Raw genomic sequence first — 23557 nt, 5'->3', positions numbered from 1 at the left:
TTTCTTTAGGATAACATCCTATGGGATAAGCCTATGAGATAACTGGTTTAATACTAACCTGAGTACCTAGGTACTTTGATCTTTAAGTTGCCTAGTATGGGTGTACCCTCCGTTTTTTGCGGGTGTGAATATCCGGTCTCCATTAGAAAGTCAAAATCCGCATAAAGCTTCAGTATCGTCAGGTAACTGCTAAGTCGTAGTGCTGCGCATTGGTTGAAATCTTGGTTCTCGAACAGAGTCCCTCCCTATATTGCTCAATCAACAAGGCAGAGAAAACAGAATTGCTAATCCCAAGCCTAATGGATGCTCACCATATACCTATGTATCTACGAATTATACGCACAGTTATGTCCAGGCGCCTCAAAATGTCAGTGAAAAGGTTGATATTAGAACAGGCAAGGTAATTAAAACCATGAGATACCAAAGCAGGACTGGTGAGGCGGCCGTGGCTCTCTTGATGAGAGCTGAGAACAAGCTGTACCGAAGAACACATCTCAATTTCTTCTAGATACCTAGGTAAGTAGTTTCAAGCAAATCGAGCGAGCTCAAAATCAGCCAGCGCCGGATCACTGACCCCCGTGAGAATCTGCTGGCTCAGTAGCTGGCCCACGATGGCCGCATTCGTGACCCCGGAGTGCATCACGGCAACAGTGACACCATCCAACCCCGTCGCCCCGAGGATTGGCAGGCCGTCCTCCGGCTTCGGTCTGTATCCCACGGTGTAATGATCGAACTCCAGCTCATCGCCCCCCACAAAAGCACTCTGGACCTTGCTGAACAGCTCCTCGGCAGTCTTCTGTGGGTCGTCGCCGGGGTTGCCGCCCGAGAACTCGGAGCCAGCCCGGATGCGGCCGTCCAGTGTCTGTCGCAGGTGCAGCTGCTCCGCGTTGACGACCCCGTTCAGTAGCCTCGCCTCCGTCGGCTTTGAGTTGACAAGTAGACCCGCCACGGCCGTCACGGGCAGAGTGATGTTCTCCGCGGCCAAGAGCGGCACGCTCCCGACGCCCGCCGCGAGGACGACATGGTCGGCCTTTGCCTCCACGCCTGATGCCGTGACGACGCCTGAAATGCGGCCGTCCTGCTTGAGGAATCCAGTGACTTTGTCGTTCAGCAGCGTAGCACCTCTGGCCTCCGCGCCGGCGAGGAGCTGGCGTGCGGCAACATGGGCCTCGACGGCGCCTTCCTCGGCGACGTAGAGCCCCCACTCGGGCAGCACGCCGTCCTTCAGGGTCGGTTCGCGATCATGGATCTCCGTCTTGTTCACACGCACAATGTCGTAGCCCCAGGCCGAGTGCTCGTCGAGGTACGCCTCCAGCTCGTCGGGCGACATGTTCCAGTTGAGCGACCCGCCCCAGTGGACAGGGAGGTCCGGCAGCTCGGCGGCCATCTCCCTCCACCTCTCCATCGAGCGGTGCCGGAAATCATAGTAAAACCTGGGGTTGCCGGCGGCCGCGTTGAGCCAGGCGAACGAGTTGGGGGTGGCCGTGCCGCCCATGTCTTCGGCCACGATGATGACGTTGGCCTCATGGCTTAGGTGCCAGGCGATGGAGGCGCCGACAATGCCGCCGCCGACTACGGCGATGTTTGGGCTGCTCTGGACGCTCATTCCCGGTCCTCCAGGGACAGGAGGGGTTTGGGCACTCATTTCTTGGGCGGCGGCGAGGGGCGGATCGGGGTCTCGGCTGGTACAAGATTGGCGCAGGAGTAGATCTTGTCCTGAGCAAGCCGGCTCGTGGTGTCGATGTCACGCCGATTTCGGGTGCATATTAGCAAATACGCTGTTGCCATAATGTGATGGCAAGAGTTCCCCGCAGATAAGATTGTGGGTGATCGACTATGGCTGGTGGATTTCGACTTTACATGAGAGGGGTATCATGGCATCCCGGGCTTTTTACAGTCTTTTCCCGCCCTGTTTCCTTTCAACATCGTCACTTTTAACTATGTCACTACAGTACTCATCTAAAGTTTCACTGGCTTGTCCTGCACCCTGAACAGAGCACCCAATCTTCACACTTCTATCACACAATTACCCTTATAAAAAAAGAGAATTAAGTTTAAATTAATATTAACTCCATATTTAATAAATTACTGAACTAATTAATATTGTAAATTGTTTATTATGAGCTAAGAAGCATGTATGTATAGCTTGTGGGAGATAGATATATCACGGAAATTCAAGCATTGGACCGGGCAACTAAAAGAGTTCAAGAGCCTTTGGTTCTGCCAAGTGGGTGTCGCTATTTGAGATTTCCCTAGAACCATGACCTGATCCTCGCACAACTTTCTGGCCATTTCAGACAATGGGCCACAAAACAATACATTAAAGTACCTAGGTATCCATTAGGCAATTCGTTCATTGCTCATAAACCATGAATTCATGCACGCGTCGTTGTCAGGCACACACCCCGCCCGTCCATAGCATAGCCATCGCCTCAACTCGACGTGCCGTAACGACCTCGTAAAAGTCAAAAAGCGCCGTCACCTAAGCAGGGCGCTCTACAAACTCAACGCTCTCGACAAATTGGCTGTCATCATCGCTCTGCCCATCCTGGTCTTCAGGCTGCTGCTCATCTTCGTCACTCAGGTCCTCCTCGCTCTCCACGGACCAGTCCCTGAACCCCTGCCCCCGCATCCAGCTTATCCCCTTCCTCCACGAGTCCTCCCTGACGGCCCTGGCGTCCTGCTCGTACACGGCGCCCGTGATCATGACAGCCAGGACGAACACCCAGACGTCGCCCGCCCGCATGGCCTTCCACCAGCGCCTCTTGACGCCGACCTTCCACAGGCTGTCGACGGACGCGCGCGCCGAGTAGAGGAACACGCCACGCCCCTGCCTGCGCTCGACCCACGCCCAGAACCCGGCCAGGAACCCGCCGAGGAAGAAGCGCTGCGTCGCGAGGAAGGACCGGGGCAGCCAGGCCTGGAAGAAGCAGATCGACGCCCATGCGGACGCGATGGAGCCCGTCACGAACGTGCTCATGCGCAGCGCGTTCATGACGAGCTTGTTGAGTGTCGTGAACGGGAAGTTGTACAGCGCCTTGTACTTGGGGATCAGGAAAGCGGAGTATACCAGCAGGAAGAAGCGCGTCAGGGGCGGGAACGAGCGCAGCCAGAAGGTCAAGAACGTCCGACTGCATGATGGGTCCTGCGGGTGCAGGGTTGCGCAGCTGAGTGCTGTGATTAGAGGATGAGCCGGAGCTGTGAGCGGGGAGATGTTCGTGAGCGTCGGCGGGAGGGTCTCCTCCTTGTTTGGAAACAGGGTTGGTGAGATATAGGGCCTGGCCACACAGTTAGTTCTGCCCGCGCTTCAGCAGAAAAGGAGATCTACTTACGGCCAATTAAGCCGAGCCATCTGGCCGAGACTATCTACCACCTCCCGCGTGCCGGGCCACTTCAAGCCCGGAGGGTAGTCCTTGGGGCGCTTGTGCAGGTATGCTGATGAGTTCTTCAAGATGAAATCGCCATATGCTGTAGGAAAGCAGTCGAGGTCAAACACGAACGAGTGTAGGAGCTGTCCAAATGCGAAGGGCTGAAGTAACCAGCTGCCGAACCACCACGGCCTCTTCTTCATGCGGCCGTTCTTCTCCCTTCCCCACACCAACCCTCCGTCCTCGGCAAAATTCCAGCCAAACTCCAGTGCCCTGAACATGGTATATATGGCGACAGTGACGCGAAGCTGCTCCGCCGGGTAGATGCCCAGGGCCAGGCCGGCCAGGGATGCGCCGACAGCAGGCGCATACGGCGATGTGAGGGTGTCTGCGGTCCTGGGGTTCCTCTTCCTGAACGGCTCGGCAGAGGCGTCGAGGATATGCAGCCTCAGCCTGGTGAAGAAGCGGAACAGCAGCCTGTACAGGAGCAAGATGCTGCTCAGCGACAGGGACAGCCGGAAGACGGGCGACTTGTAGGCCGGCTGCTTCTTGAGCTTGGGGTCCTGCTTCTGGCCCATGAACCTCGCCGCGACCACGCCCCATGCCTTGAGCGCAACAGCGGTGGTGGCAAAGACACGGATGGAGTGCCGCACCGCGCGCGCGTTGTAGTCGTCGGCACCCAGGATAGCGCCAGCGCCAGCGTTCACACCGGCGCTCGTGCTGCCCACGTCGGCGACGGTCATGTCCACCGGGGCGCCGGCGTCCTTGGACTTTGCCTTGGCCTTCCTGTCGGCGCTGGTTCCCGCATCGCCGTTCATGATGCGGTTGACCGTCTCGACGGTAGGCACGCGCTTCTTCAGCTGGCGTGACTTGGACAGGACATATCGGTGGAGGAGGGCGTACTCGCGGGCCGAGATGGTGTACCGAAGCGTGTTGCGGAGGACGGGGTCGTTGGTGGCCTTGGCCGAGAGGGGGGCCGGTGATGCGGCGGGGCCTCCCTGGCCTCGGCCGCCGGATGAGGAGGCCATGGACCTGTCGGATCTGGGAGACGTTGGGGAGCGGGAGGTCCTTGAGGCGTATATGGAGGTTCGGAAGTCCTTGAAGCTGGACGAGACGGTCAGCTTGGGGCTTCCAGGCTTGATGGTGGTGGTCGGCACGCAGTATTGCTGAATGATGGCTGTGTTGGAGGCGATGCCTGTGCTGTCGTGCTTTTATCTGTCGTGCTTCGATCTGTCGTGCTCCCTGGTTGCTTCATTCCCCAAACGACCGAGCCGGGCCTTGCCACAGAACACTAGAGTAAAAAAGAGAGAGAGAGAGAGAGAAAGAGAAATGCTTACGGCTCGATGCTGTCTCGGAATGCGCTGGTCGCCGCCAGAGAAGACTTGCACGACAAGAAATAGACTCGAGGAAAGAGACGCGTTTATCTACGACAGGTGGGGTCGAGGCAGGACGGCGTCTTGTCGCGAGGAAGGGGACACCCCGACAGTCCGGTCAGGCCGTGGCTAAGAAGGGGTTGTGTGGTGTGATGATCTGTATATAGACTCGGTAGGGTCCTGGGCGACTGGGCAGAGAGGGTGGGCTGCTGGGTTGGACTAGCACGAAGGTCGTCCGTCTGGTTGTCTACAAAGGCTCGAGCTGGACGGGATTGGGATTTACACGTGCCTCGGCTCTGCATGTGGGCAACCAGCCGAACGCTACCTTGGTACATCTGTACCTTGGCTTGGCTGCCAGGCTGCTTATTACTAGTCGCGGGTTCCCAGGCGCGTTCGTCCCACGGGTCGCTCGTTGTACAGTCAGGGGACAAAAGTTCCGCCACACCAGCTGTTAAGCCAGCAAAAATCCACTAATATAGGCCTTATTAAAACTTTAATAATTAATTCTATAAAATAGTTATAATTCTATACTAAATTAGTATTTATAAATAGAAACTATTAGTATATTATATAAAAATCTATAAGGCTTAATATTAAAGGTTAAAAAGTTATATTTAATTAAAGTTAATTAAATATTTCTTTAAAATATTCTATAGGGGCTTTAGCTCTAAAATCCACTATAAATAAGCGTTAAAAAAACCCTTACTCCACTAATACTCGTTATAGCTATAGGGGCTTAACTAAAATACACTAATAATTTTTATTTTTAAAAAAACACCTCTTAGGTAACCCCCTTAAATAAAATCTTTTAAAAATTTAAAAAAAGATATATAATTAGGTTTATTATATTATTTCTATAGAATTTCAATTGAAATTTTTTGAGGTTATTTTGATAGAGTTATATGAGTTTAAAAAGTGGGTATTTGTATGGGGGCTTGGTGGTGTGGCGGAACTTTTGTCCAGCCACTGTACCCCCAGTCCTGGCCCAGGGAGCCAGGGAGCTAGCTGCCCCCCTTGCAAACTGCCAAAGCCGCCCCGCAGAGCCGTGGCCGTCGCCCCAATGAGAGCAGCTCGTCTCAAAGTGGTCGCAGGGGGCAGCCCCCATGCCCATCCCCACACTCCCTTCGCGACGCATAATTCTTAAATCTTGGAGCCCGGACGCGATTCCCGACATCATTTCGGTCCAAGAGATCAATACGGCCACTCGAGCGTGGCCACCCATGGCCCAAGACCATCACGAGCATTGGCAGGATTTTGTGCTAGACCCGGAAGAGAACAAGACAAGCAATGTGCTGTTCTTGTTCTGTAATTATTCGTCCCCCAACGCTTGGAGCGCAGAGATATTCGAGATGCTTTGCTTTTCAGAACCCTAGCACTCAAACTATCTGGTATCTCCTATTAACAACAATTGCGAAGTGCCAAAAGCCAAAAGTAGAGGGCCATTCGATCGCGCCCTGGAACTGATCTCGCCGTAACCTCGCAGCGGCACCAAGATCCGCTGCTATCAAAAATGCTGCTGCTATGTCTGCATCCGCATGTATGCATGAGTATATGTCTTCCTGCCTTTTGAGGACAGCCATGGCTCCCTGGATGCCTCGCCCCCGGGTGGTAGGAGACTGTGAATTAGAACCCCCGAGCGAAGCCCATCATGCTCGTGCGTCTCACTGACTCCTCCCCCGCCTTCGTTTCTGCGCATCAAGACCGAATTCAATACAACACTTTACTCCAACACCCGTCGCAATGCTTTTGTTTTTGTGCCGTGCCCATTTTTCTTTTCCGCCAACCCTGAAAGCGAGCGGCCTGGCCCGCCCGAATCTGCCAAGAAACGCTTTTCTTTTTAATACGCCGTGCAAAAGCAAGCCCGTGTCCCTCCTCGTCATACCTGCCGTGCGGTGTCGCCCACCCGGCCATTCATATCGTCAAGTTCGTTCGCAAATTCTTCAGTACGGGCGACGTAGGCTCAACGTCGGGCCATAATCGTCGCGACAGATGGTACTACCTGCTGTCCCCAAAGGGCTCCCACACCCGCTCGATGACGACGGCATCTCCGTTCGGCACGCACTGCTCCCTCCAACACACGCTGTTCCAGACCCCTTCTAGGAGCTGTGGTTCCTGGCTCCGCAGGGCCGGTCCGGGGTCCCGGCCTTCGTAACGGCCGGCCATGAATTCCGAGACAAAGCGCAGGCGCCGGCTCTCACGCGCTGCAACCACCTGAGGGAGAACTCGCCGTCTGTCTTGCGCTGTCTGCCAGCCCGAAACACCTCCGATGCCGTTGCTCTCGAGCAGGAACTTCACCATCTCGAAAGGAAGGTTGAGCAGGATCCGTGAGAGCGCAGCCGTATGCTCGAAAGGCTCGCGACGCGACATAGCTTGGCCGTCACCAACATTCTCATCGAGGTCGAGGTCTCCAAATCTCGGCATCGATTTTCTTGAAGACATTTGCGGCGGAGCCCGGATGCCGTTCATGATGTCCGGCCCTGCTGCGTCTCGAGCGGACACGGTCGGCGGCAGACGAGCGTACCGTGTATCATCAACAGTGGTGTCCAAGGTGAAGTTGTTGGGAAAGCTGGTGATGATGAACATCATGATCTTCTCCACGAGCTCGTTCACGTAGACGCCGTGTCTGTACTGAAACGGGAAGAGGCGGCCGTGAGGGCCATCCATCCTGTTCAGGGCCAAGGCCGAATCACGCAACGCAAACTCCACTCCCTTTTCAACCGTCTCCCAGCTCAACAGCTTCGATGCCTCGCCCATGGCGTTGATCGAGATGTGAGGTATCTCCAAGAGCGCACCAGCGGCGGCGTAGCCCAGCACATAGTGGAACTTTTCAATGTCTGAATTGTCATGTGCGATCTTTCCCATGGGGACGTAACGGAAACCATACACATGTTTGATTGCCCTCCACATGGAGTCAGCCCGCAGGTAGGGATCATCCGAGGCGATGCGGAGCTCATGAAGACCATGACGAAGGGCATCCTGCTGTTCCGCCTGCTTCTGCATGAGACTCGCAAGTATCGGGTTCATTGACAGAATAAGCTTGTGGGCCGGCATGCGCAAAGGCGCATCAAGCTGCCCAGGGTGTTGTGAGTTGACGGGCGTCAGGCGGTCAGGCAGAACTAGGAAGATATCGCAGTCGGCAAAAGCGGGCTTCGCAAACATGTCGTTGATGCGGTCCGTGAATATCATGGCATCGGCAATCTCAAGGCCTTCGGCATTAAACTGCGGCTGGTTGCTTGGTGGTGGGGGTGCCCTGGCGATGCCAGGAGGCGGCCTGGGACCCCTGAACTCCATCCCGTTATGGCCATTCATGAAAGGGAGTGTAGCACCGAGTTCGTCTGCCGTTCGCGAGGACTGAGACTCGTGGAAGCTGTGTGGGGTCATCGGACCATGATTCATGGGAACCTGCACAATACTGTCATTGGGCGCAGCTGAAAGAATTGGCCGACCGAACGCGTCGACGCCAGGCACCGGCATTTGATCGCGGGCCATGGTCACTGGAGGAGGAAAGGCACCTCCAGAATTAGGAGCGGGCGACGGTGTGTTCGACCCGGGGAAACCGCCAAAGATCAGACTGCCGTTGCTGGGGTGGTGCTGGTGCACAGCCCGGTGTGTAAGGTTCAGCGGCAGGTGAATGGGCTCGGGAACGGGACCCCGAAAGTGGGCATGGTGGGCTTCGGCTGGCGGGAAAGGCGGAGGCACGCCGTTGTATGGAGCGGGTGACATGGTCGGAGGAGGATAAGAGACGGACGAGGGAGCGCTCGGGGCGGTTTCTGGAAGAAGATGTCAGAACAAGAACAAGCCTGGTTCATATCCCACCCACGTATTCTTACCTGGCGGTGTCAATTCTCCAGCTGCCGGCGGAGACACGACAACTTCTTGTGGAGGAGAACCTGCGGGTGCTGGCTTGGGCTCCTGGGGGCGAGGGGCGACTTCGTGGTTTGTCCCGTCGATTCCTGGTTGGTCGACCGTTTGCGCAGGCAGGCCGTTGGCAGCCTGCTTGTGGTCGTCTGCGTCGGCTTTCACTTCTACTGCTGCGGGCTGGGGCTGTTCTTTGGTTGGGCTCGGAGCTGCGTCCTCACTGTTTGTTCGCAGTGGGGAGGACTGCTGAGAGGAAATGGTTGATTTCTTGGGTCGACGTTGGAGATAGGGAAGAGGGAGGACGGGCTCGACGCGTTTGCGAAGGACGGGCTGGGAAGCAGCGACCTTCCTCGCGGCGGCGGGTTTGGCGAGGGTAGTTGACCGCGCGGGCAATGGGGCGTTTGGAGAGGCCATTTCCAAACGGATTGACCGATGGACTGGTGAAGGAGTGTCTGAGACAAGGCGGCCTACTGACGTAGAGGGGGCTGCAGGGCCTGATTAGAAACCCGTCGGCAGAGGGTTGCGACGACGACGGGGTTCAGAGACAGGGAATCAGGCCCTGACGAGAGCAGGCGGAGGTGGGGGGAGGGAATGACAGCGCCAGGACTGGTTCGAGCGCATGAGCAACCAGATGGGTCAGTCAGGGCGACGTGGGCAGAAACGGTCGTCGTAGCTGGGGTTGTCCGTCACCGGAGGGCGAAAATACGGTCGGTCGTTCGGAGGGGGAGGGGCAGCCTTTTGGAAGTCCTCACTCAGGTCGTCGGGGATCGAAGCGGCAGCCGAAGGGTCTCGAAGGGGATAAAACCAACACGAGGGTGATAATGGTGATGGCTAATCAGCTCCAGCTCCTCGCGCCGTGTGCTTTTGTGCCTCGATATTTCTGAACTGCTCCTCAACAAGAGAAGTGGTCGGGGAGGTGACAGCATCAGCCTTGCCTTGCCTTGCCTCTGGGCTTGTGGGTGGGCCTTGTCATGCAGTGGGAGCTGCCCGAGCTGGATTTTTTTGCCCTCCCCGCAACCAGCAAGAAAAATTGTCGAACTCACCAAGTTCGACACGCCACCAGGACCGGGGAGCTGCAACCTACAGGGGGGTTCGAGCTGACTGCGGCCGCTTTGGCGGGCTGGGCTGATTATATAAGCCGAGGACTAGGTACCGGCCTAGGTACTCCGTACAGCATACTACCCGAGCGACCACTACTTTCACACCTCATCCTCTCCTTTCGGCCACCGCAGCTGTTGCAAGAGATGGGAGCGTCAATTTTATGGCACATGCAGGCGCCTTTCGACATAATCGGCACATAATACGTCGAAAAGTCTCCCCCAAAGTCTAGGATCAGAAAGCTCGCTGGCCGCGTCAAAAAATACCCGTTTGCAGACACGACAACCCTGTCCGCATCCAAACTGAAGCGACGGCAGGGCATCTGTTCTCTGTTCTCCCTGGCCGTGCTTCGCTCATTGTCCTTCACGGACGCATTGGTGAATTTATCTCTATCCAATGTTGTCGAGCAAGCTTTGCATTACCCATTGAGCCTTGTGATTCCTGACACTTTACGTCAGGATCATCCCGTCTCCCGAGCCCAGCTCGACAAACTCATAATCCAGGATCTTGTCCTCCTCGGTTTCCATCTCCTTCGCCTTCTCGGTCTCGACAGCGTCTCTCAGAGAATACGTTGTCCGCTGCAGTAGCCAGGAGATGAGCCCGCCTCCTTTCTTTGTCTCGTCGTGCGTCGCTATCCAGTACTTTGCGCCGCTGGCCCGCACTGCCTGGATGCCGTTAAGTGCGCCGAGGTTCAACTGTGCCGTCATCCAAATGCGGACGTCATCCAAACCATGCAGCAAGGCGAGGGTCTTGATGCCCGCAGCTCGGATGCAATCCAGGTCAGGTCCTTTGATCCCGTGGGGCGAGTATATCACCGCTTCCGACCGTTGCTGGGTCGCCGTGTCCTTGGATCGTGTTGCTCGCTGGTTGGGACTGTGCCCTAAGTCGAAGGCTATTATCACCGCTGAGTGATAGTACAGTGCGTTGCCCTCGGTGATCACGCGACCGATTCCAAGCCACGGCGGTAGCGTGCCTGTCTGGTCCACCAACTCCTCACGCCAGTCTGTCGTCGCAGATGAGAAGCCAGGTGTGACTTTCACAGTGTCGAAATGCCCCCAGGACCGTATCAGGTCTGCGGCCTTTTCTGTAGCGACTATAGGCACGCCCCTGGGCAGCTCCGTCAGTGTCGCCTGATGGCAGTGGTCCGTGAACTCATGTGATATAGCCACACAATCGATCTGGGTGGTGCCAGAACTTGCACCCCCATCTCCTAGATCGGCCAGCACTTCTTCAAGCTCCTGTATAGTCTGCACGGCCGGCTCAACCACGTGCCATTGTGTAGAGAACCACGAGGCGACGTCGCTCTGTGGCCCTTGAAGCCATGGGTCGATCAGGATGTTGAACCGTGAACGACGGGCTGCCTTCTTTTTCTTAGACCTGACCCCTGTAGGCGCCCCTCCCGCAGAAGCTGGAATCGGAAGTTGAAGCAGCCATGTTGTGTCGCCGTTGAGATGAGCTAGGACTGGTCGTGGAGATTCAAGCGCGCTTCTCCAGGCGGCTCGGTCCTTCAGATTAATAGCCCTGGACGGTTCTACGCCAACGGCCATTCTGTCATCGGTAATTATGTTATCGGTAAAAGAAAAAGCCTAGGGTGGCCGCACTACAGTATTGTTTCACTTGATAAAGAGGCAGCATGCAGTACACAGGGAATGATGACAATTATCCTTCCCAGTTCCCAATGTACTTAAGTAGGTAGGATGGGAGTGAAGCCGCACCAGTCGTTGGACGACGTCACCGAGTACTGCCCCATGCAGGCAAGCCCAGGGATGTTAGTGCAGCAGGGTAGCCCCGCATGCACCGCCTACTAATCCAGTGGCCAGTGGCATTGATGTCGACACCGGTTCCCGCCGGTAGCTTCCCACAAGAACTTGACAATTATCAAGGACTGGTAGATGGGACTCATATTTACTCGGCGCAGGCTCGCGTCTAAGGTCTTTCTTTATATTATCAATCAAATCAGGGAGAGGGAAAAAAATCAAATGCAAAAATCAGATGTAAAAACATACAACACCGGGTATTCGCTGGTCGTCACCGACCCAACTACTAATCCAGCGATTAGTGGCTTGACTATGGGAGAGCGGACGGGATCCCGTATTTTCCACTATCTATGGCCGTATGTGCTTAACTGGAGCTTTACCGTAATTATATAGTAAGGTTTAAAGAAAAGTAAAATAAAGAAATAATTTATAATATATTATTCTTAAAACTTTTATAATAAAATATTAAAATTCTTAAAAGTTTTAAAAGTAGTTTATAAAAAGATAAAAAAAATATAATAAACTTATTTTTTAAAAAAATTTATACTTTTATTATTAATAACTATTAATTTTTAATAATATAAAAAAGTAGAGCTAGTATCCACCTACCTAACTTTAACGTCCACCTACCTAGTGATTTCCATAGACCTACCTAGTACTTATTTTTCTTAGCAACTCCCCCACATTTATAAGTACTTTCTGAGTCAGCACTAAAAGCACCCTAGGGTATTCCACTTCTCCAAATTTTCGGTACTTTCGGTACACCCCTTCTGGCACCCCTTCTGGCACCCCTTCTGGCCTGCACGCATTCAGGTACCAACTGAGCATTCAGATGCCAACTGAACACTAGAGGGCCAGAAGTCTAGAGGGCCAGAGGGCCAGAAGGGGTGCCAGAGGGCCAGAAGGGGTGCCAGAAGGCTAGAAAGAGTGTGGTCTTCGCCTTCGCCTTCTCACCTTCTAGCCTTCTAGCGGTCAGTTAGCATCTGAACGCTCAGGTGGTACCTGAATGCGTGCAGGCCAAAAGGGTGCCAGAAGGGGTGCCAGAAGGGGTGCCAGAAGGGGTGCAGAAGGGGCTTATACCTTAAATATCGAAAATTTAGGGAATCCTAGTCAGGTACATAATTTTATATAGGCTCTACACGTTAAAAGTTAGTACTAGGTAGGTCTATAGGAATCACTAGGTAGGTGGATGTTAGAGCTAGGTAGGTGGATACTAACTTAAAAAAAAGTATAAAAAAAAGAAATTTAAAATTCTTTTATAAATAAAATTATAAGAATATATATAAAACTATTAAAGGTTTTATATATAAATTTTAAATTAAAGAAAAAATAAATAATTATATAATATAAAAGAAAATATAATATAATTAAAATTTAATTTTAAGTATAAATTTATATATATATTAAAATATATAAAACGCCTTTATATAATATTAAATATTTAAAGTATTTAAACTTAATCTTTTTTAAAATTTTCTTTCCTTAAAAAAAATAGAAAAAAATAAGAAGTTAAAAAATTAATGCCAATAACAGTGATGAAATTCGACAGGTGCGATTCGTCCATGGAATAGGAAGAATAAGCTAGTTGCGGGTCACTATATGAAATGTGAAGTGTACAATGCCTGCAGGCAGAACTGGATGGGCACAGCAGAGTTGATAAGCAGAAACCGGGTCAAAGTCATGCAAATCTTTGCATCCGTCAAAGTCCCAGTCCATTCCGGATGTGGTCTGATTACAATCGCCATGACATTACCAGAGTGGATGGTATCCGTCCAGGGGGGACACTTAAAGCCTGCTCAAAATATGATTGGCTGAGATTTAAACAAGAGGATGACCACCAGCGGGATGCTAGATCCTTTACCACCTACGGCTTCAGACTTTTCTTTACGACCAACATTGCCGGCCGAATACACCTTCACGGAATGATCCTAACTCTGGCACCTTTTCAATCCTTGCTCTTACTGTGATTTTCAGCAGTTGAACAACAAATTCCTTGTTCTCGACTCTCGAAGTCTTGGACTTGACATCGGACAAAACAGCCTTGGTGCAGCCTGTGGGGGTTGTGCCGGGAAGGATTCAATAAGGAATATACGGCTCAGGCACCAGCTTACCAACATCCTCGGCTTGCAACGCCAGTTCCTCCCTCTGTGTCGATCTCGAACATAGCCAAGTTCTACACCCAATTATATGTATGGGGATTAAAAAACGAAACCACCTCGTACCTTGATACACCAAAACTCAGCCGGGTGCCCAGCCGTATCGCGAAGTATTACCAGTCTGTCTCCGGGACAAGTTGAAATGTCTCTGAACGCGTCTGGGAGTTTGTTGAGCTCCTTGGCGGGCTTCTTCTGCGCCGAGGCGGCTTTTGTCGCCCTGTTCAGCCGAGTGATCCTCAGCACGGCCCCACGATCAACCGGAAAACGGGCTGCTGGGCTTATCGCCTTGTGCGCGACAACAGCGTGGATGGAGAAACTGATTGTTCCCATTTTCCTGGAAAACGAGAGGCCGCACTGGGCCGCAACAGTAGCTTCGCTGCTATGGGTCCAGTTCCTGAGCGCCTCGGACCTGGTCCTGGTCATCCGCGTACACGCTGCCCAGCTTGCAAACCTTTCGAAATCGAGCTCGAGCATGCTTCGCGGTCTCAAAACGGCAGCGGGCATCTTATTGAATGTTCGACGAATTGGAACACACTGGCAGGTGAAGAATATCCCATCCTCGGCCGGTCTGAAGACGCAGTCACGGTCTGGCTTTGTTGCCAGGCGCGTTGCTGTTACACTCGTGGCCTATCTGTTCGTGGATGCCGTGGTCTCGATGCCACCTCCAGAGCAACACTTGGTGCGAGCAGACAAGGCCGCTCTCTTCTCGTTGCGAAAGTTGGGTGTCGATGATATCGCCTTCCGTTCCGGTACCGTTGTCGGATACTGGCTCTGCACTTGCATACTGAACCTCTTCATGAATAATGTCGGGGCAGTTGTGGCTGTGTTGCTCGGGCTGAGCAGTCCCACAGACTGGCCTCCACTATATGGGCCATTTTCGGAAGCATACACGATTCGTCGGTTTTGGGGGTACGTTCCACTTGACATGTAGGCAATTTGGCCTGGATTGTGTGTCGCTGACATGGCTACCAACAGGATTTCCTGGCACCAGATGTTCCGCAGTTTTTTGACAGGTCACGCGAACCTGATCGCTGACAACGTCCTCCCTTTCGTCTCACGGCACTCGGTGGTCTCTCGATACACGCGTCTGATGATTGCTTTCCTCATTTCTGGCCTGATCCACTATTATGGAGACAGGCTGATGGGGGTGCCGGACGCCGAGAATGGGGCCGTGGTGTTCTTCCTTCTGCACGCTGCATTCATCATGGTGGAGGATGCTCTTGGGCCTGTGGCCAAGACCCTATTTCCTGGTCGTCTCCGCTTTGTTCTTGGATATCTCTGGGTGTTTACCTTCTTCGTCTGGTCAAGTCCAATCTGGATTTATCCTAGCATGAGACTGGGGATCAATCCGGCGGCTTTGCTGCCAGTTCGTGTGGTCGGTCCATGGATAGAACGTTATTTGGTCACAGCTTGACCGGCAGAACCACTGGCTTCAGCAGCAGAGATTGATGAGTAATTCATGAGGGAAGAGAGAGATGGCGAGATCGTTGATAGAGCAGTGGTGCGGGGATAGAAATTGTAGCTCCGTCTTCTTCTGACTGGATTGGTGGAAGACCGAAGAGCATCTCATGTTGCTTGAAACGGCGGGCATTCCTTGCTTGGACACAAAGTCTGTGGCCAGATCCGTTGAGTCCGGTATGCGCCATTCAAGCAGCACTCCCAGGGGATGAGCACGCTAATCTGAGGGTTCATGCCCGGCTTTTGCAACAGTGAGTATCTCGTGCTCCAATCCCTCGACATGGACAAATTGAATGCCGGCCTTCTCCAAGGCCTCCCGGCCCGTATTGTCTGCGACAAATTTCGCTGGCTCCATGACACCAACATACACGGTCTTGATAACCGCAGCCAGGCGGAGAATCCTCTCAGCACACGGCAAGTTGCCGCTGAGACGTTTCGAGCATGGCTCCACGGTGGTGTAAAGCGCCAGATTTTGGGGGAGCACTTGAGCAAGGCTCTCCTCAGAGACACCGTGGGCCTCAGACAGTTTGATCAGACAGCACTGTTCTGCGTGTGTGTTGCCCTGTAGCTCCAAAGTGTATCCGTGTGCCAGGATTTTGTTCTTGTCGGTGTCAACCAATACAGCTCCCACCCTGTAATTTGTGGGCTTGGGAGGGGATTTCCTTGCCAGGCTCAGGGCAAGTTCCATGTAGGCACGGTGGTCATTCGGTTGGATGTCAGACATGGTGGCAGTCTTGTCAGAATGCCGTGCACTTGTAGAAACCACAAGCCTTGGGCTGAAGTTGGACCAGTAATTGAGGCTCTGCAGGTGGCCTGCCCCAGTTCGCTGCCGAGCTCGGCCAAAAAGCAGGCCCCACCTTTGACGTATGTAAGGAGACCACAGTGGCTCCACTCCCATTTGGACCCTGGACCACAGCGCGTCGAGTCGCGTCTCCCGAACGGCCTGAAGCACAGGCTTTCTGCAACTTGACTTTCACGCTTGAAACATTCACCACTCGAAATGTCTGACAGTGAGGACAACATGGCCCCCGAGCCACCAGTAATTGATCCTTATGAGGTGCTCGGCCTTGAGCGCACCGCGACACCCGACCAGATCAAGAAAGCCTACCGCAAGGCTTCCCTCAAGACCCACCCAGGTACGTCAGAGATGCCGGTATAAACAGGCCATGTTCTTCCACCTTTCACTTCATACTCACCACCTGATTCCACAACGCAGACAAAGTCCCCGAGGATCAAAAAGAAGAGGCCACGTCCGCTTTCCAAGCCATCGCCTTCGCCTACGCCATCCTCTCCGACCCTGCCCGGCGCAAGCGCTTCGACGCCACCGGCTCCACCTCCGAATCCATAGTCGACTCTGAGGGCTTCAACTGGTCTGACTTCTACCGGGAGCAATTCCAAGAAGCCATCAGCGAAGATGCCATCAACAAGTTCGCCGCAAAGTACAAGGGGAGCGACGAGGAGAAGGACGACATCCTGGTGGCGTACGACAAGTACAAGGGCGACATGGACAGCATCTACGAGACGGTCATGCTGAGCGACGTCCTGGTGGATGACGAGCGCTTCCGGCGCATCATTGACGAGGCCATAGAGAGCGGCGACGTCAAGGCTTACAAGGCTTACACCAAGGAGAGCGCCAAGTCGAAGCAGGCGCGGGTCAAGGCCGCGCAGGGTGAGTCGCGCGAGGCGGAGGACTACGCCAAGGAGTTGGGCGTTCATGACAAGCTGTTCGGCGACAAGAAGGGTGGCGCCAAGGGCAAGGGCAAGGGCAAGCAGGCCAAGGGCAAGGAGAATCCGGAGGACGCCCTGGCCGCCCTGATCAGCAGCAGGCAGAAGGACCGCGGCGAGGACTTCTTCGACCATCTGGCGGAGAAGTATGGCGCCAAGAAGTCGGCCAAGGGAAAGAAGAAGAAGGCCGTGGAGGAGGAGCCTGATGAGGCTGCTTTCCAGGCTGCTGCTGCCAGGCTTGGTAAGAAGAAGGCATCAGAGGATCCTGCACCGAGAGCAGTGAAGAAGTCGAGGCGCTGAGAGTGCGCGCAAAGGCGGTCGTACATGTTCGGTTTGGCGTTCACGGAAGGGCGGTACGGAATTACGGTCATGTCTTTCTGGGTAGGAAGGAAACGGTCTGGGCTTAAAAGACTAGATACTCTGGGAGTGAAGCTGGTCATATCCAACAGGACCATGCATACGCAATTTCAGCACAGTTGTAATGCCGACATGCAAGTCACACAATCCAAGTACTTGCCCGAAGGCCCCACCCCCGTCTCCCTATCGATCCGTCCAAGCACGCCCGTGATGACCGTACTATTGTGTCAGGGCCCTGATTGACACCATATTCAAATCTCTTAATTTTCGAATTTGAGACCATGTAGCTGTGGTACTACATGCATGTGAACGGCACTCTTCGCTTCCCTCAAAGCTCAACCTCTTTGCGCTTGGCCCTCACGGTTGGCAGTAAGATGTTTCAATCCGGCAAAGTTTCACATTATTAAATAATAAGACTAGTTAAATCCCAGCACCTTAAAATGAGTTCAATACTGCAGTAATGCTGTCAGGGAGTTAGGTTTCCAATGAGTTTCAATAGATCTATGTAGGTCACAAGCCTGCCTGCTCCAGCCTAACATCTCACATCCTTCCCAAACCAGCCCTATGATCTTAAACTCATGTTCTCCAGTCGGGCTGTAGTAAAAGGCTCAGTCAGGATCCGCCCGTAGCACAAGTCATTCTCTCACTCTTCGGACTTACATGTAAGTCTCTTTAGCCCCAGTGGTATCAGTGCACACAACCAGGTCTTGGGTTCTGCTCTGGATGTAGGAGGTTTCCCCATCGTCTTTGAGGAGACTCTCGCTGTTAGGGTCGCTCAAACTATAGCAAAAGTGGTTTCATTTCTAATCCCCACACATATAAAACGTATGTGGTGCCTATATACAGTAGCAAACGCTTGAGACCCAGTGTTTTAAAAAGGGTATAGTGCTAATAATAAGGTAGAAAGAATGTGGTACGTGGGTATGTGGCCTCGTGCTGTATAGACAAGGCTGGAAGGTATTGCTCCTGATGATGCTGGTGATTATTGACATAAGTAGCCCAAGGGTTAAATGTAGGTGAAGCAGTTATGCGGCGAGACTAAGTAGATACCTAGGTATAGTAGTCTATAAATGGTCCTTATACGAGCTTAAGAGAGTGTGATGTATTCTTGCTCTGCCACGCAAGTCTTGCATTTTGAAGTGAATTGCCCCGCGCACTATGACAGCCACTACTAATTATTTTCAAAATACACAGAATCGCCCTGCTGCCCGCGCCATCACCACCCTAACTTGACTTCTGGACCTGAGCCTCCCACGTATACTTCGGATCGTACCCAAGCTCACTCCTCGCCTTCTCAATACTCAACAGCGTGTCCCTCTCCCCCTTCGTAGGCGTATACTTGATGTTCGGGAAACAAGCCCTGACCAGATCCTCATTCTTGGTCCGCATGCAGGTGTCTGAAGCAGCAATGAGATACTGGTGGTGTCCCGCGCCTTTCTTCTCAAGGCTCTTCGCAACAGCCTGGGCCCCGTCGCGCGCGTCAATGTACCCCCAGGCATTCCAGCTCCTCCTGGCCGGCTCGTCCTGCCAGTCCTCAAAGTCGAGGTAGTCGGAGGGGCTCATGACGTTGGAGAACCGCAGGGAGACGACCCTGAGCTCCGGGTCCCACCGCACGTACTGCTCCGCCAGGACCTCGCCGACGAGCTTGCTGAGCGAGTACGCGCTCTCGGGCCGGCGCTCGTGGTCCTCGGTGATGGGCAGGCTGGCGGGCTCGTGGCCGCCGCCGTCCTCGGCGAGCGGGATGCCGATGAGCGTCTCGGAGCTCGCCAGCACGACGTTGCGGACCCCGAGCTTGCGCGCCGCCTCGAGGACGTTGTACGTGCTCATGGTGTTGGTGCGGAACTGCCGGCTCGAGTTGGTCTGCCCCGGGGACGGCAGCGCGGCCAGGTGCACCACGGCGTCGACCCCGGGCCCGCCCACGCTGCCGTACGCCATGTCCGTCGAGATGAACGTCTCCAGCACCGCGCCCATGTCCTCCAGGTCGACCTCGACCAGCCGGTAGGCCCCGCCCAGCCCCGACTTGCCGTCCTCGGACGCCGTGGGCGGCCGCCTGATGTCCAGCGAGATCACCTCCCACGACTCTGCCAGCAGGTTCACCACGGCGCGCCCGAGCTTTCCCGAGCCGCCTGTGACGATCACACGGGGCCGGCGGGGGCGTGCGATCTCGCCCAGGGCGCGGGTCTTGTCGAAGAGGGGGGCGCGGGAGGACGACATCGTGAGATGTTCGTTGCTGGCTGGAAGATAATGCGGGTTGAAGTTGCTGTTGCCGAGAAAAGACAGACACTTGTAAGTTGTAAGTCCCAAGCTGGATCAATCACGCACTGAGTTTAACAACTTGGCTTCAAGAAATTGGAGTAACGCGGGCGGGAATGCGTTATTACTCTGCTTAAATATATAGCAGACATATTAGTACCGCGGGGGTGATGCGGCGACCCGAGACGTCACATCCAAAACTAGGCAACTAGCCTCGAGTACCAGGCAAAAGACACTGCCGGTTTGCCCTCCCGACAGATCTCCGATGATTCCTGACCAGGGTGCTCATCTGCTTTACAAGTTGTGAAGTCTGGGGCCAATTGTTGCCGGATCTGTTGGTTCTCGAGAGCAGCGTCGTCATAGACTAGGTCAAGATCGCCGGTAACAACATGGGGCGGGAGCTCCCGAGGGATGGGTGTTCTCCGGCTCTGGGGGGCGTGGCGCCAGGATCGGTTGTGGGGGCGAACGTCGTTAACGAGAGATTCCCATGCATGCGACTGTCAACGGGATGGTGGAAAGAAGGCAGCTTGTTGTGTTTGTGCTCGGGGGTTTGTTATCCCAAGGACCCAAGCACAAGACACTAGTAGGCATGCCAGATCCCTCGAGACCTCACTTAGATCAGTGTGCTTGTAACGACCGCCTTTGCCTAGCCCACAACATCATACCTAGGTACGCAAGGAACATGTAAGAATGATTGATGGGAGAGTATACAGTGGGTGGAATCATCAAAATTCAACCATCAGATATCATACTAACTGAACAGCTCAAACCTATCGCGACCTGAAGATGGCAGTTCTCGAGAACATATCCCAGCACATCTTTTCTCAGTGAGCGTTACACCTCGTGACCCAAATGGCCCTTCGCCAGGCTGATATCCATCAATGCTAGGTGGGCCGGAGCCTCAATCCCTGTAATTGAACAACGCCGATCCGATAGTGCTAAACAATAACCAACCCCGTTTTGAAACCCTCCTTGGGTATTGCAAATTACCGTTGCGCCAATCTGGCAAGAGCCGTCCAGCCGATGCCCACTCCATGCCGTGCCTATCTGCCGGTGTAATGCGAGTGCTTCCATGTGTTGAGGTTATACTTGAGATGCCGACGAGGCCCATCAAGCCGAAAGCTGCTCGGCCATTTGCTCCATCTTGAGCTTCTCAGTTGGGCAGTTTTCCATTTCCTTGTCGGTCTTGCCCAGATACTTCTGCATCACCTTCTTGAAAGTCGACTCGTCGACCACTGCCCCGGACCCGGAACACTTGGCCTTCTTCTGAAGATCAGAACACAGACCGTCGAGGTCGAAATCGCCGTTCTGAACCTTCGGGCAGCTCTGGAGTTTCTCCCTGTGGCTGATGTTAGAGAAGTTGGAGTGAGAGTGCGGGAAAACTCGTTGGTCAACGCACCAGATCTTATTGCAGGTCAGAAGCTGACCGTCAGTGGTCTGTACAAGCTCGGTCGCATCGTCATTCTTGGCGGCATCAATTCTTGACATGAGATCGTCCTTCTTTTGTGCGGGGCTAGGGGCGAAGTAAGGCGTTGTGAAGTCAACGTCGAAGGCATCATTGAAGAAGGTGTCATCAAAGGTGTTGCCCAGTATGTTCTCTTGGGGCTCACGGTAGCCACCGAACAGCTGTGGGTCAAACTGGAAGTTGTTGGTCGATGACATGAAATTGTTCATACCATTCATGTCGAAGTTGGCGAACTGGCTGAAGTCTGCTGTTTGTTAGCCTTTAGCCTCGGTGTCAAAGGTATGCGGTGTATCGAGTCTCTAGAAGGGCATAGTTTGGATCTCACCTTGGTTCATGTTGCCGAAGGGATGCTTCTCCTCACCAATGGTGGTCAGGGTATCAACCGGCTTGAAGCCCATCGGGGACTGATTGAATGGCTCGGGGGAGGTACCGCAAGACGAGCTTGGACCGCCGTGGGAGTTTGACGAGGCTGAGGGCGATGAAGTGGTAGTCGCCGCACCGCTATTGCTGGACTCTGCCCGACTGCGGCCTGCAGACGCAACGTTATTGTTGGTCAAGGGGGGACTAAAGATGCCGGAGAAGTTGGCCAAGTCCTCCTTGGACTGGTTGTCCAGGCCATTTGCTGATTTGGAACCCGTCGAGCCGTGACGAGCAGATTGTTCCAAGGGGCTGGCCAGTTCGCTAGGGCTGCGGGTGTTGCTAGGCGACTGAGAGTTGGATGTGCGACCGTTGGCAGAGGCGGAGTTGGGGGCAGCTGGCGAGGGGCCTGGAAGCTGACCAAACTTTGGGAACTCGAACTGGAAGTTGACATCGTTCAAGTTGTTGATAACGGCTTGGCCAAATGTGGGCCGTTGGCCGTTGGACATGCTAGGGGCCCGGTTGTTCACCATCAGAGAGACCCTCTTCTTGTACTCGGCTAACTCGGCGGTCATCTTCTCGACCTGGGCTCGCAGCACGCTGTTCTCGTGGTTGGACTGTGCTGAAGCCTTCTCCAGCTCCTCGACCTTGGTCTCGAGGTTCTTGAGGTGCTGTTCCTTGCGCTCTCGGAATGCGCGCTGCGCAGCCCTGTTCTGGGCCTTACGCTTCTATACGATTGAGCATTGTCAGTACATGGCAAGCGGGGACAAGGTTTATATTTGCATTGCGCGTGGCCGAACTCACCGAGGTAGGCTCAGTGGTAAGAGGCTTGCGGCCTGGCTTCTTGGAAACCTTCTCCCCAGTCTCCTGCCTCTTGGCATCGCCTCCGTCATCTTCGTTCTCATCGTCGGGGTGGCTCCTCTTCTCGGTGTCGTTGTTCTCGGAGCCGGATTTGTCACTGCCGGCCGCTCCGGGCAGGTCGCCAATCATCTTAGCGTTGGACCCATCGGCAAAGCTGAAGTCAAAACTGGAGTCGCCATTGATGTCATAATCGTAGTCGAGGAAAGGACTCGTTTCGAAGGCACTACCGTCAGTCCCCTGGGTCGGGGAGCCGCCAAAGGATACCGGGGACATGTTCATGTTGCCAGGGGCAGGCTGCCTGTTGGAGTTGAGGGCAGCGAAGAGCAGACTCTGCTGCTGGGGGGTGAGGACAAAGTCGTGGGGATTGCCGTTGGAGGCCATCGCGAACGTGAGCTGTGGACGAGGGCGGCGAGGAGAGCCAGCTCAGGGTGAGGTTAGACTTGGTCGGGCTGGGTGGAGCAAGGAGTCGAGACGACTACTGTTGTTGAAGTGGTGGTCTTTCCCCGTCCTCTGGTTTGGGGTGTGGGAATTCGCCACTGGCGTGCCACAGTAGTCTGGACCTTAGTCTTGGCTCCGGCGCAGGGCGCAAACGATCTTGGGGGCTTGACACGGCAGGACGGCCAGCTGCAAGGAGAGGTTGTACAGGAGGCTCCAGTCCAAGCAGGCGACGTGGGAACCTGCCGGGGGCGTAGCTTTCTTTGTCCGGTCGAGAGAATTCCCTGGCTTGGAGATGGGGGTCGTCTCTGTGAGAATGACGTGGAAGTGATAGTCAAGGAAGAGAACACGAAAGGGTGGGCACGGTTGAACCGGTGAACAAAGTCTCCGTGAGCCTGGGAGGGTAAACGGAGGAAGAGATTGAACGGTCAGCGCCAACGGAGGGGCTTCCCGCGCGGTCGAGGGCGTGGAAGACAGGGCTCAGAAACGGAGACAGGACAGGACACAACCTTGGAAGGCCAGATACAGTGTTGGTTGTCGTGATTCACAGTCGAGTCGATCTAAACCGGGTCAAGTTGTTGTCCGAGCAGGGTCCCATCTGCGGAATGCAGGTAGTAGGGCGCAGCGCAGGTGCAGGTAGGTGGATGCGGAATGAGAGTGGGAACGGGGGATGGGAACGGGGAGAGGCGAGGGACTGTCCGAGGCTCTCTCACGCACCGTCCTGTCCCTTGGCTAGCCGTAGGGGACGGAGACGGGGGCAATGTCAGGACGTTGTCCGTCTGCCTGTTGTGGCTGCTGACGCTGAGCTGTGGGCAACTAGAAGTTTCCTTGACGCTGGTAGCGGTGGGCGTGGTCACAGTACTTCGTACACACAGGACATAAGAACTAATAAGGGCAGGATTCAGAAGGATTCTGGATTTGACGGGTCGCTTTGGGATTGAATTTGGGGGGTGGCAGACGGCGGGGGGGAGGGAGAGAGGGAGACGGAGGCTGGCTCGCCTCCCCTCCTTCTGGATGCTGGATGGAGGGGCGTGGA

At 54.2% G+C, this 23557-nt stretch overlaps 9 protein-coding genes across 9 annotated transcripts; 2 read left to right on the top strand and 7 right to left on the bottom strand.

Moving 5' to 3' along the window:
- Positions 1–371: 371 nt before the first annotated feature.
- KVR01_001010 (uncharacterized protein) lies at positions 372–1717 on the bottom strand. The gene has a single exon (XM_044792088.1). It carries the CDS (start codon positions 1643–1645, stop codon positions 527–529), a length of 1119 nt encoding a protein of 372 aa, XP_044650959.1. The 5' UTR covers positions 1646–1717; the 3' UTR covers positions 372–526.
- Positions 1718–2195: 478 nt separating this feature from the next.
- KVR01_000956 (uncharacterized protein) lies at positions 2196–5093 on the bottom strand. The gene is made up of 3 exons (XM_044782979.1): positions 4706–5093; positions 3333–4472; positions 2196–3278 (listed from the first exon to the last, which is right to left on the bottom strand). The coding sequence occupies exons 2-3, from the start codon at positions 4394–4396 to the stop codon at positions 2483–2485; spliced, it is 1860 nt and encodes a 619-aa protein (XP_044650905.1). The 5' UTR covers positions 4397–4472; positions 4706–5093; the 3' UTR covers positions 2196–2482.
- A 900-nt stretch (positions 5094–5993) lies between these two features.
- KVR01_000142 (uncharacterized protein) lies at positions 5994–9602 on the bottom strand. Its single transcript, XM_044792811.1, has 2 exons — positions 8572–9602; positions 5994–8511 (listed from the first exon to the last, which is right to left on the bottom strand). Exons 1-2 carry the CDS (start codon positions 9011–9013, stop codon positions 6737–6739), a joined length of 2217 nt encoding a protein of 738 aa, XP_044650091.1. The 5' UTR covers positions 9014–9602; the 3' UTR covers positions 5994–6736.
- A 232-nt stretch (positions 9603–9834) lies between these two features.
- On the bottom strand, positions 9835–11354 carry KVR01_000264 (uncharacterized protein). Its single transcript, XM_044787297.1, has one exon. The coding sequence runs from the start codon at positions 11242–11244 to the stop codon at positions 10147–10149; it is 1098 nt and encodes a 365-aa protein (XP_044650213.1). The 5' UTR covers positions 11245–11354; the 3' UTR covers positions 9835–10146.
- A 2398-nt stretch (positions 11355–13752) lies between these two features.
- Positions 13753–14541, top strand: KVR01_000097 (uncharacterized protein; the record flags this gene model as incomplete). The annotated part of the gene is made up of 1 exon (XM_044782229.1): positions 13753–14541. The coding sequence occupies one exon, from the start codon at positions 13753–13755 to the stop codon at positions 14539–14541; it is 789 nt and encodes a 262-aa protein (XP_044650046.1).
- A 744-nt stretch (positions 14542–15285) lies between these two features.
- On the bottom strand, positions 15286–15792 carry KVR01_000907 (uncharacterized protein; the record flags this gene model as incomplete). The annotated part of the gene is made up of 1 exon (XM_044791923.1): positions 15286–15792. The coding sequence occupies one exon, from the start codon at positions 15790–15792 to the stop codon at positions 15286–15288; it is 507 nt and encodes a 168-aa protein (XP_044650856.1).
- Positions 15793–15987: 195 nt separating this feature from the next.
- KVR01_000691 (uncharacterized protein) lies at positions 15988–17315 on the top strand. The gene is made up of 2 exons (XM_044788929.1): positions 15988–16204; positions 16285–17315. Exons 1-2 carry the CDS (start codon positions 16069–16071, stop codon positions 17091–17093), a joined length of 945 nt encoding a protein of 314 aa, XP_044650640.1. The 5' UTR covers positions 15988–16068; the 3' UTR covers positions 17094–17315.
- A 938-nt stretch (positions 17316–18253) lies between these two features.
- KVR01_000801 (uncharacterized protein) lies at positions 18254–19952 on the bottom strand. Its single transcript, XM_044790772.1, has one exon. The coding sequence runs from the start codon at positions 19362–19364 to the stop codon at positions 18375–18377; it is 990 nt and encodes a 329-aa protein (XP_044650750.1). The 5' UTR covers positions 19365–19952; the 3' UTR covers positions 18254–18374.
- Positions 19953–20115: 163 nt separating this feature from the next.
- On the bottom strand, positions 20116–23478 carry KVR01_000789 (uncharacterized protein). The gene is made up of 4 exons (XM_044786679.1): positions 22030–23478; positions 21194–21953; positions 20803–21112; positions 20116–20742 (listed from the first exon to the last, which is right to left on the bottom strand). The coding sequence occupies exons 1-4, from the start codon at positions 22465–22467 to the stop codon at positions 20514–20516; spliced, it is 1737 nt and encodes a 578-aa protein (XP_044650738.1). The 5' UTR covers positions 22468–23478; the 3' UTR covers positions 20116–20513.
- Between the last annotated feature and the right edge of the window lie 79 nt (positions 23479–23557).

Source organism: Diaporthe batatas, assembly GCF_019321695.1.
Source record: "Diaporthe batatas strain CRI 302-4 chromosome Unknown Contig00001, whole genome shotgun sequence".
In the NCBI taxonomy this organism is placed as follows: Eukaryota; Fungi; Ascomycota; class Sordariomycetes; order Diaporthales; family Diaporthaceae; genus Diaporthe; species Diaporthe batatas.
This window is presented reverse-complemented; position numbering and strand designations above follow the sequence as displayed.

Excerpts from the sequence above, each read along its gene's own strand:
- KVR01_001010 (XM_044792088.1), bottom strand. The coding sequence starts at position 1,645 with ATGAGTGCCCAAACCCCTCCTGTCCCTGGAGGACCGGGAATGAGCGTC.
- KVR01_000956 (XM_044782979.1), bottom strand. The coding sequence starts at position 4,396 with ATGGCCTCCTCATCCGGCGGCCGAGGCCAGGGAGGCCCCGCCGCATCA. Across the intron at positions 3,279-3,332 it reads ATGGCTCGGCTTAATTGGCC|GCCCTATATCTCACCAACCC; the intron begins GTAAGTAGATCT and ends CTGTGTGGCCAG.
- KVR01_000142 (XM_044792811.1), bottom strand. The coding sequence starts at position 9,013 with ATGGCCTCTCCAAACGCCCCATTGCCCGCGCGGTCAACTACCCTCGCC. Across the intron at positions 8,512-8,571 it reads TGGAGAATTGACACCGCCAG|AAACCGCCCCGAGCGCTCCC; the intron begins GTAAGAATACGT and ends ATCTTCTTCCAG.
- KVR01_000264 (XM_044787297.1), bottom strand. The coding sequence starts at position 11,244 with ATGGCCGTTGGCGTAGAACCGTCCAGGGCTATTAATCTGAAGGACCGA.
- KVR01_000691 (XM_044788929.1), top strand. The coding sequence starts at position 16,069 with ATGTCTGACAGTGAGGACAACATGGCCCCCGAGCCACCAGTAATTGAT. Across the intron at positions 16,205-16,284 it reads TTCCCTCAAGACCCACCCAG|ACAAAGTCCCCGAGGATCAA; the intron begins GTACGTCAGAGA and ends TCCACAACGCAG.
- KVR01_000801 (XM_044790772.1), bottom strand. The coding sequence starts at position 19,364 with ATGTCGTCCTCCCGCGCCCCCCTCTTCGACAAGACCCGCGCCCTGGGC.
- KVR01_000789 (XM_044786679.1), bottom strand. The coding sequence starts at position 22,467 with ATGGCCTCCAACGGCAATCCCCACGACTTTGTCCTCACCCCCCAGCAG. Across the intron at positions 21,113-21,193 it reads CTTCGGCAACATGAACCAAG|ACTTCAGCCAGTTCGCCAAC; the intron begins GTGAGATCCAAA and ends AACAAACAGCAG. Across the intron at positions 20,743-20,802 it reads CTGACCTGCAATAAGATCTG|GGAGAAACTCCAGAGCTGCC; the intron begins GTGCGTTGACCA and ends CATCAGCCACAG.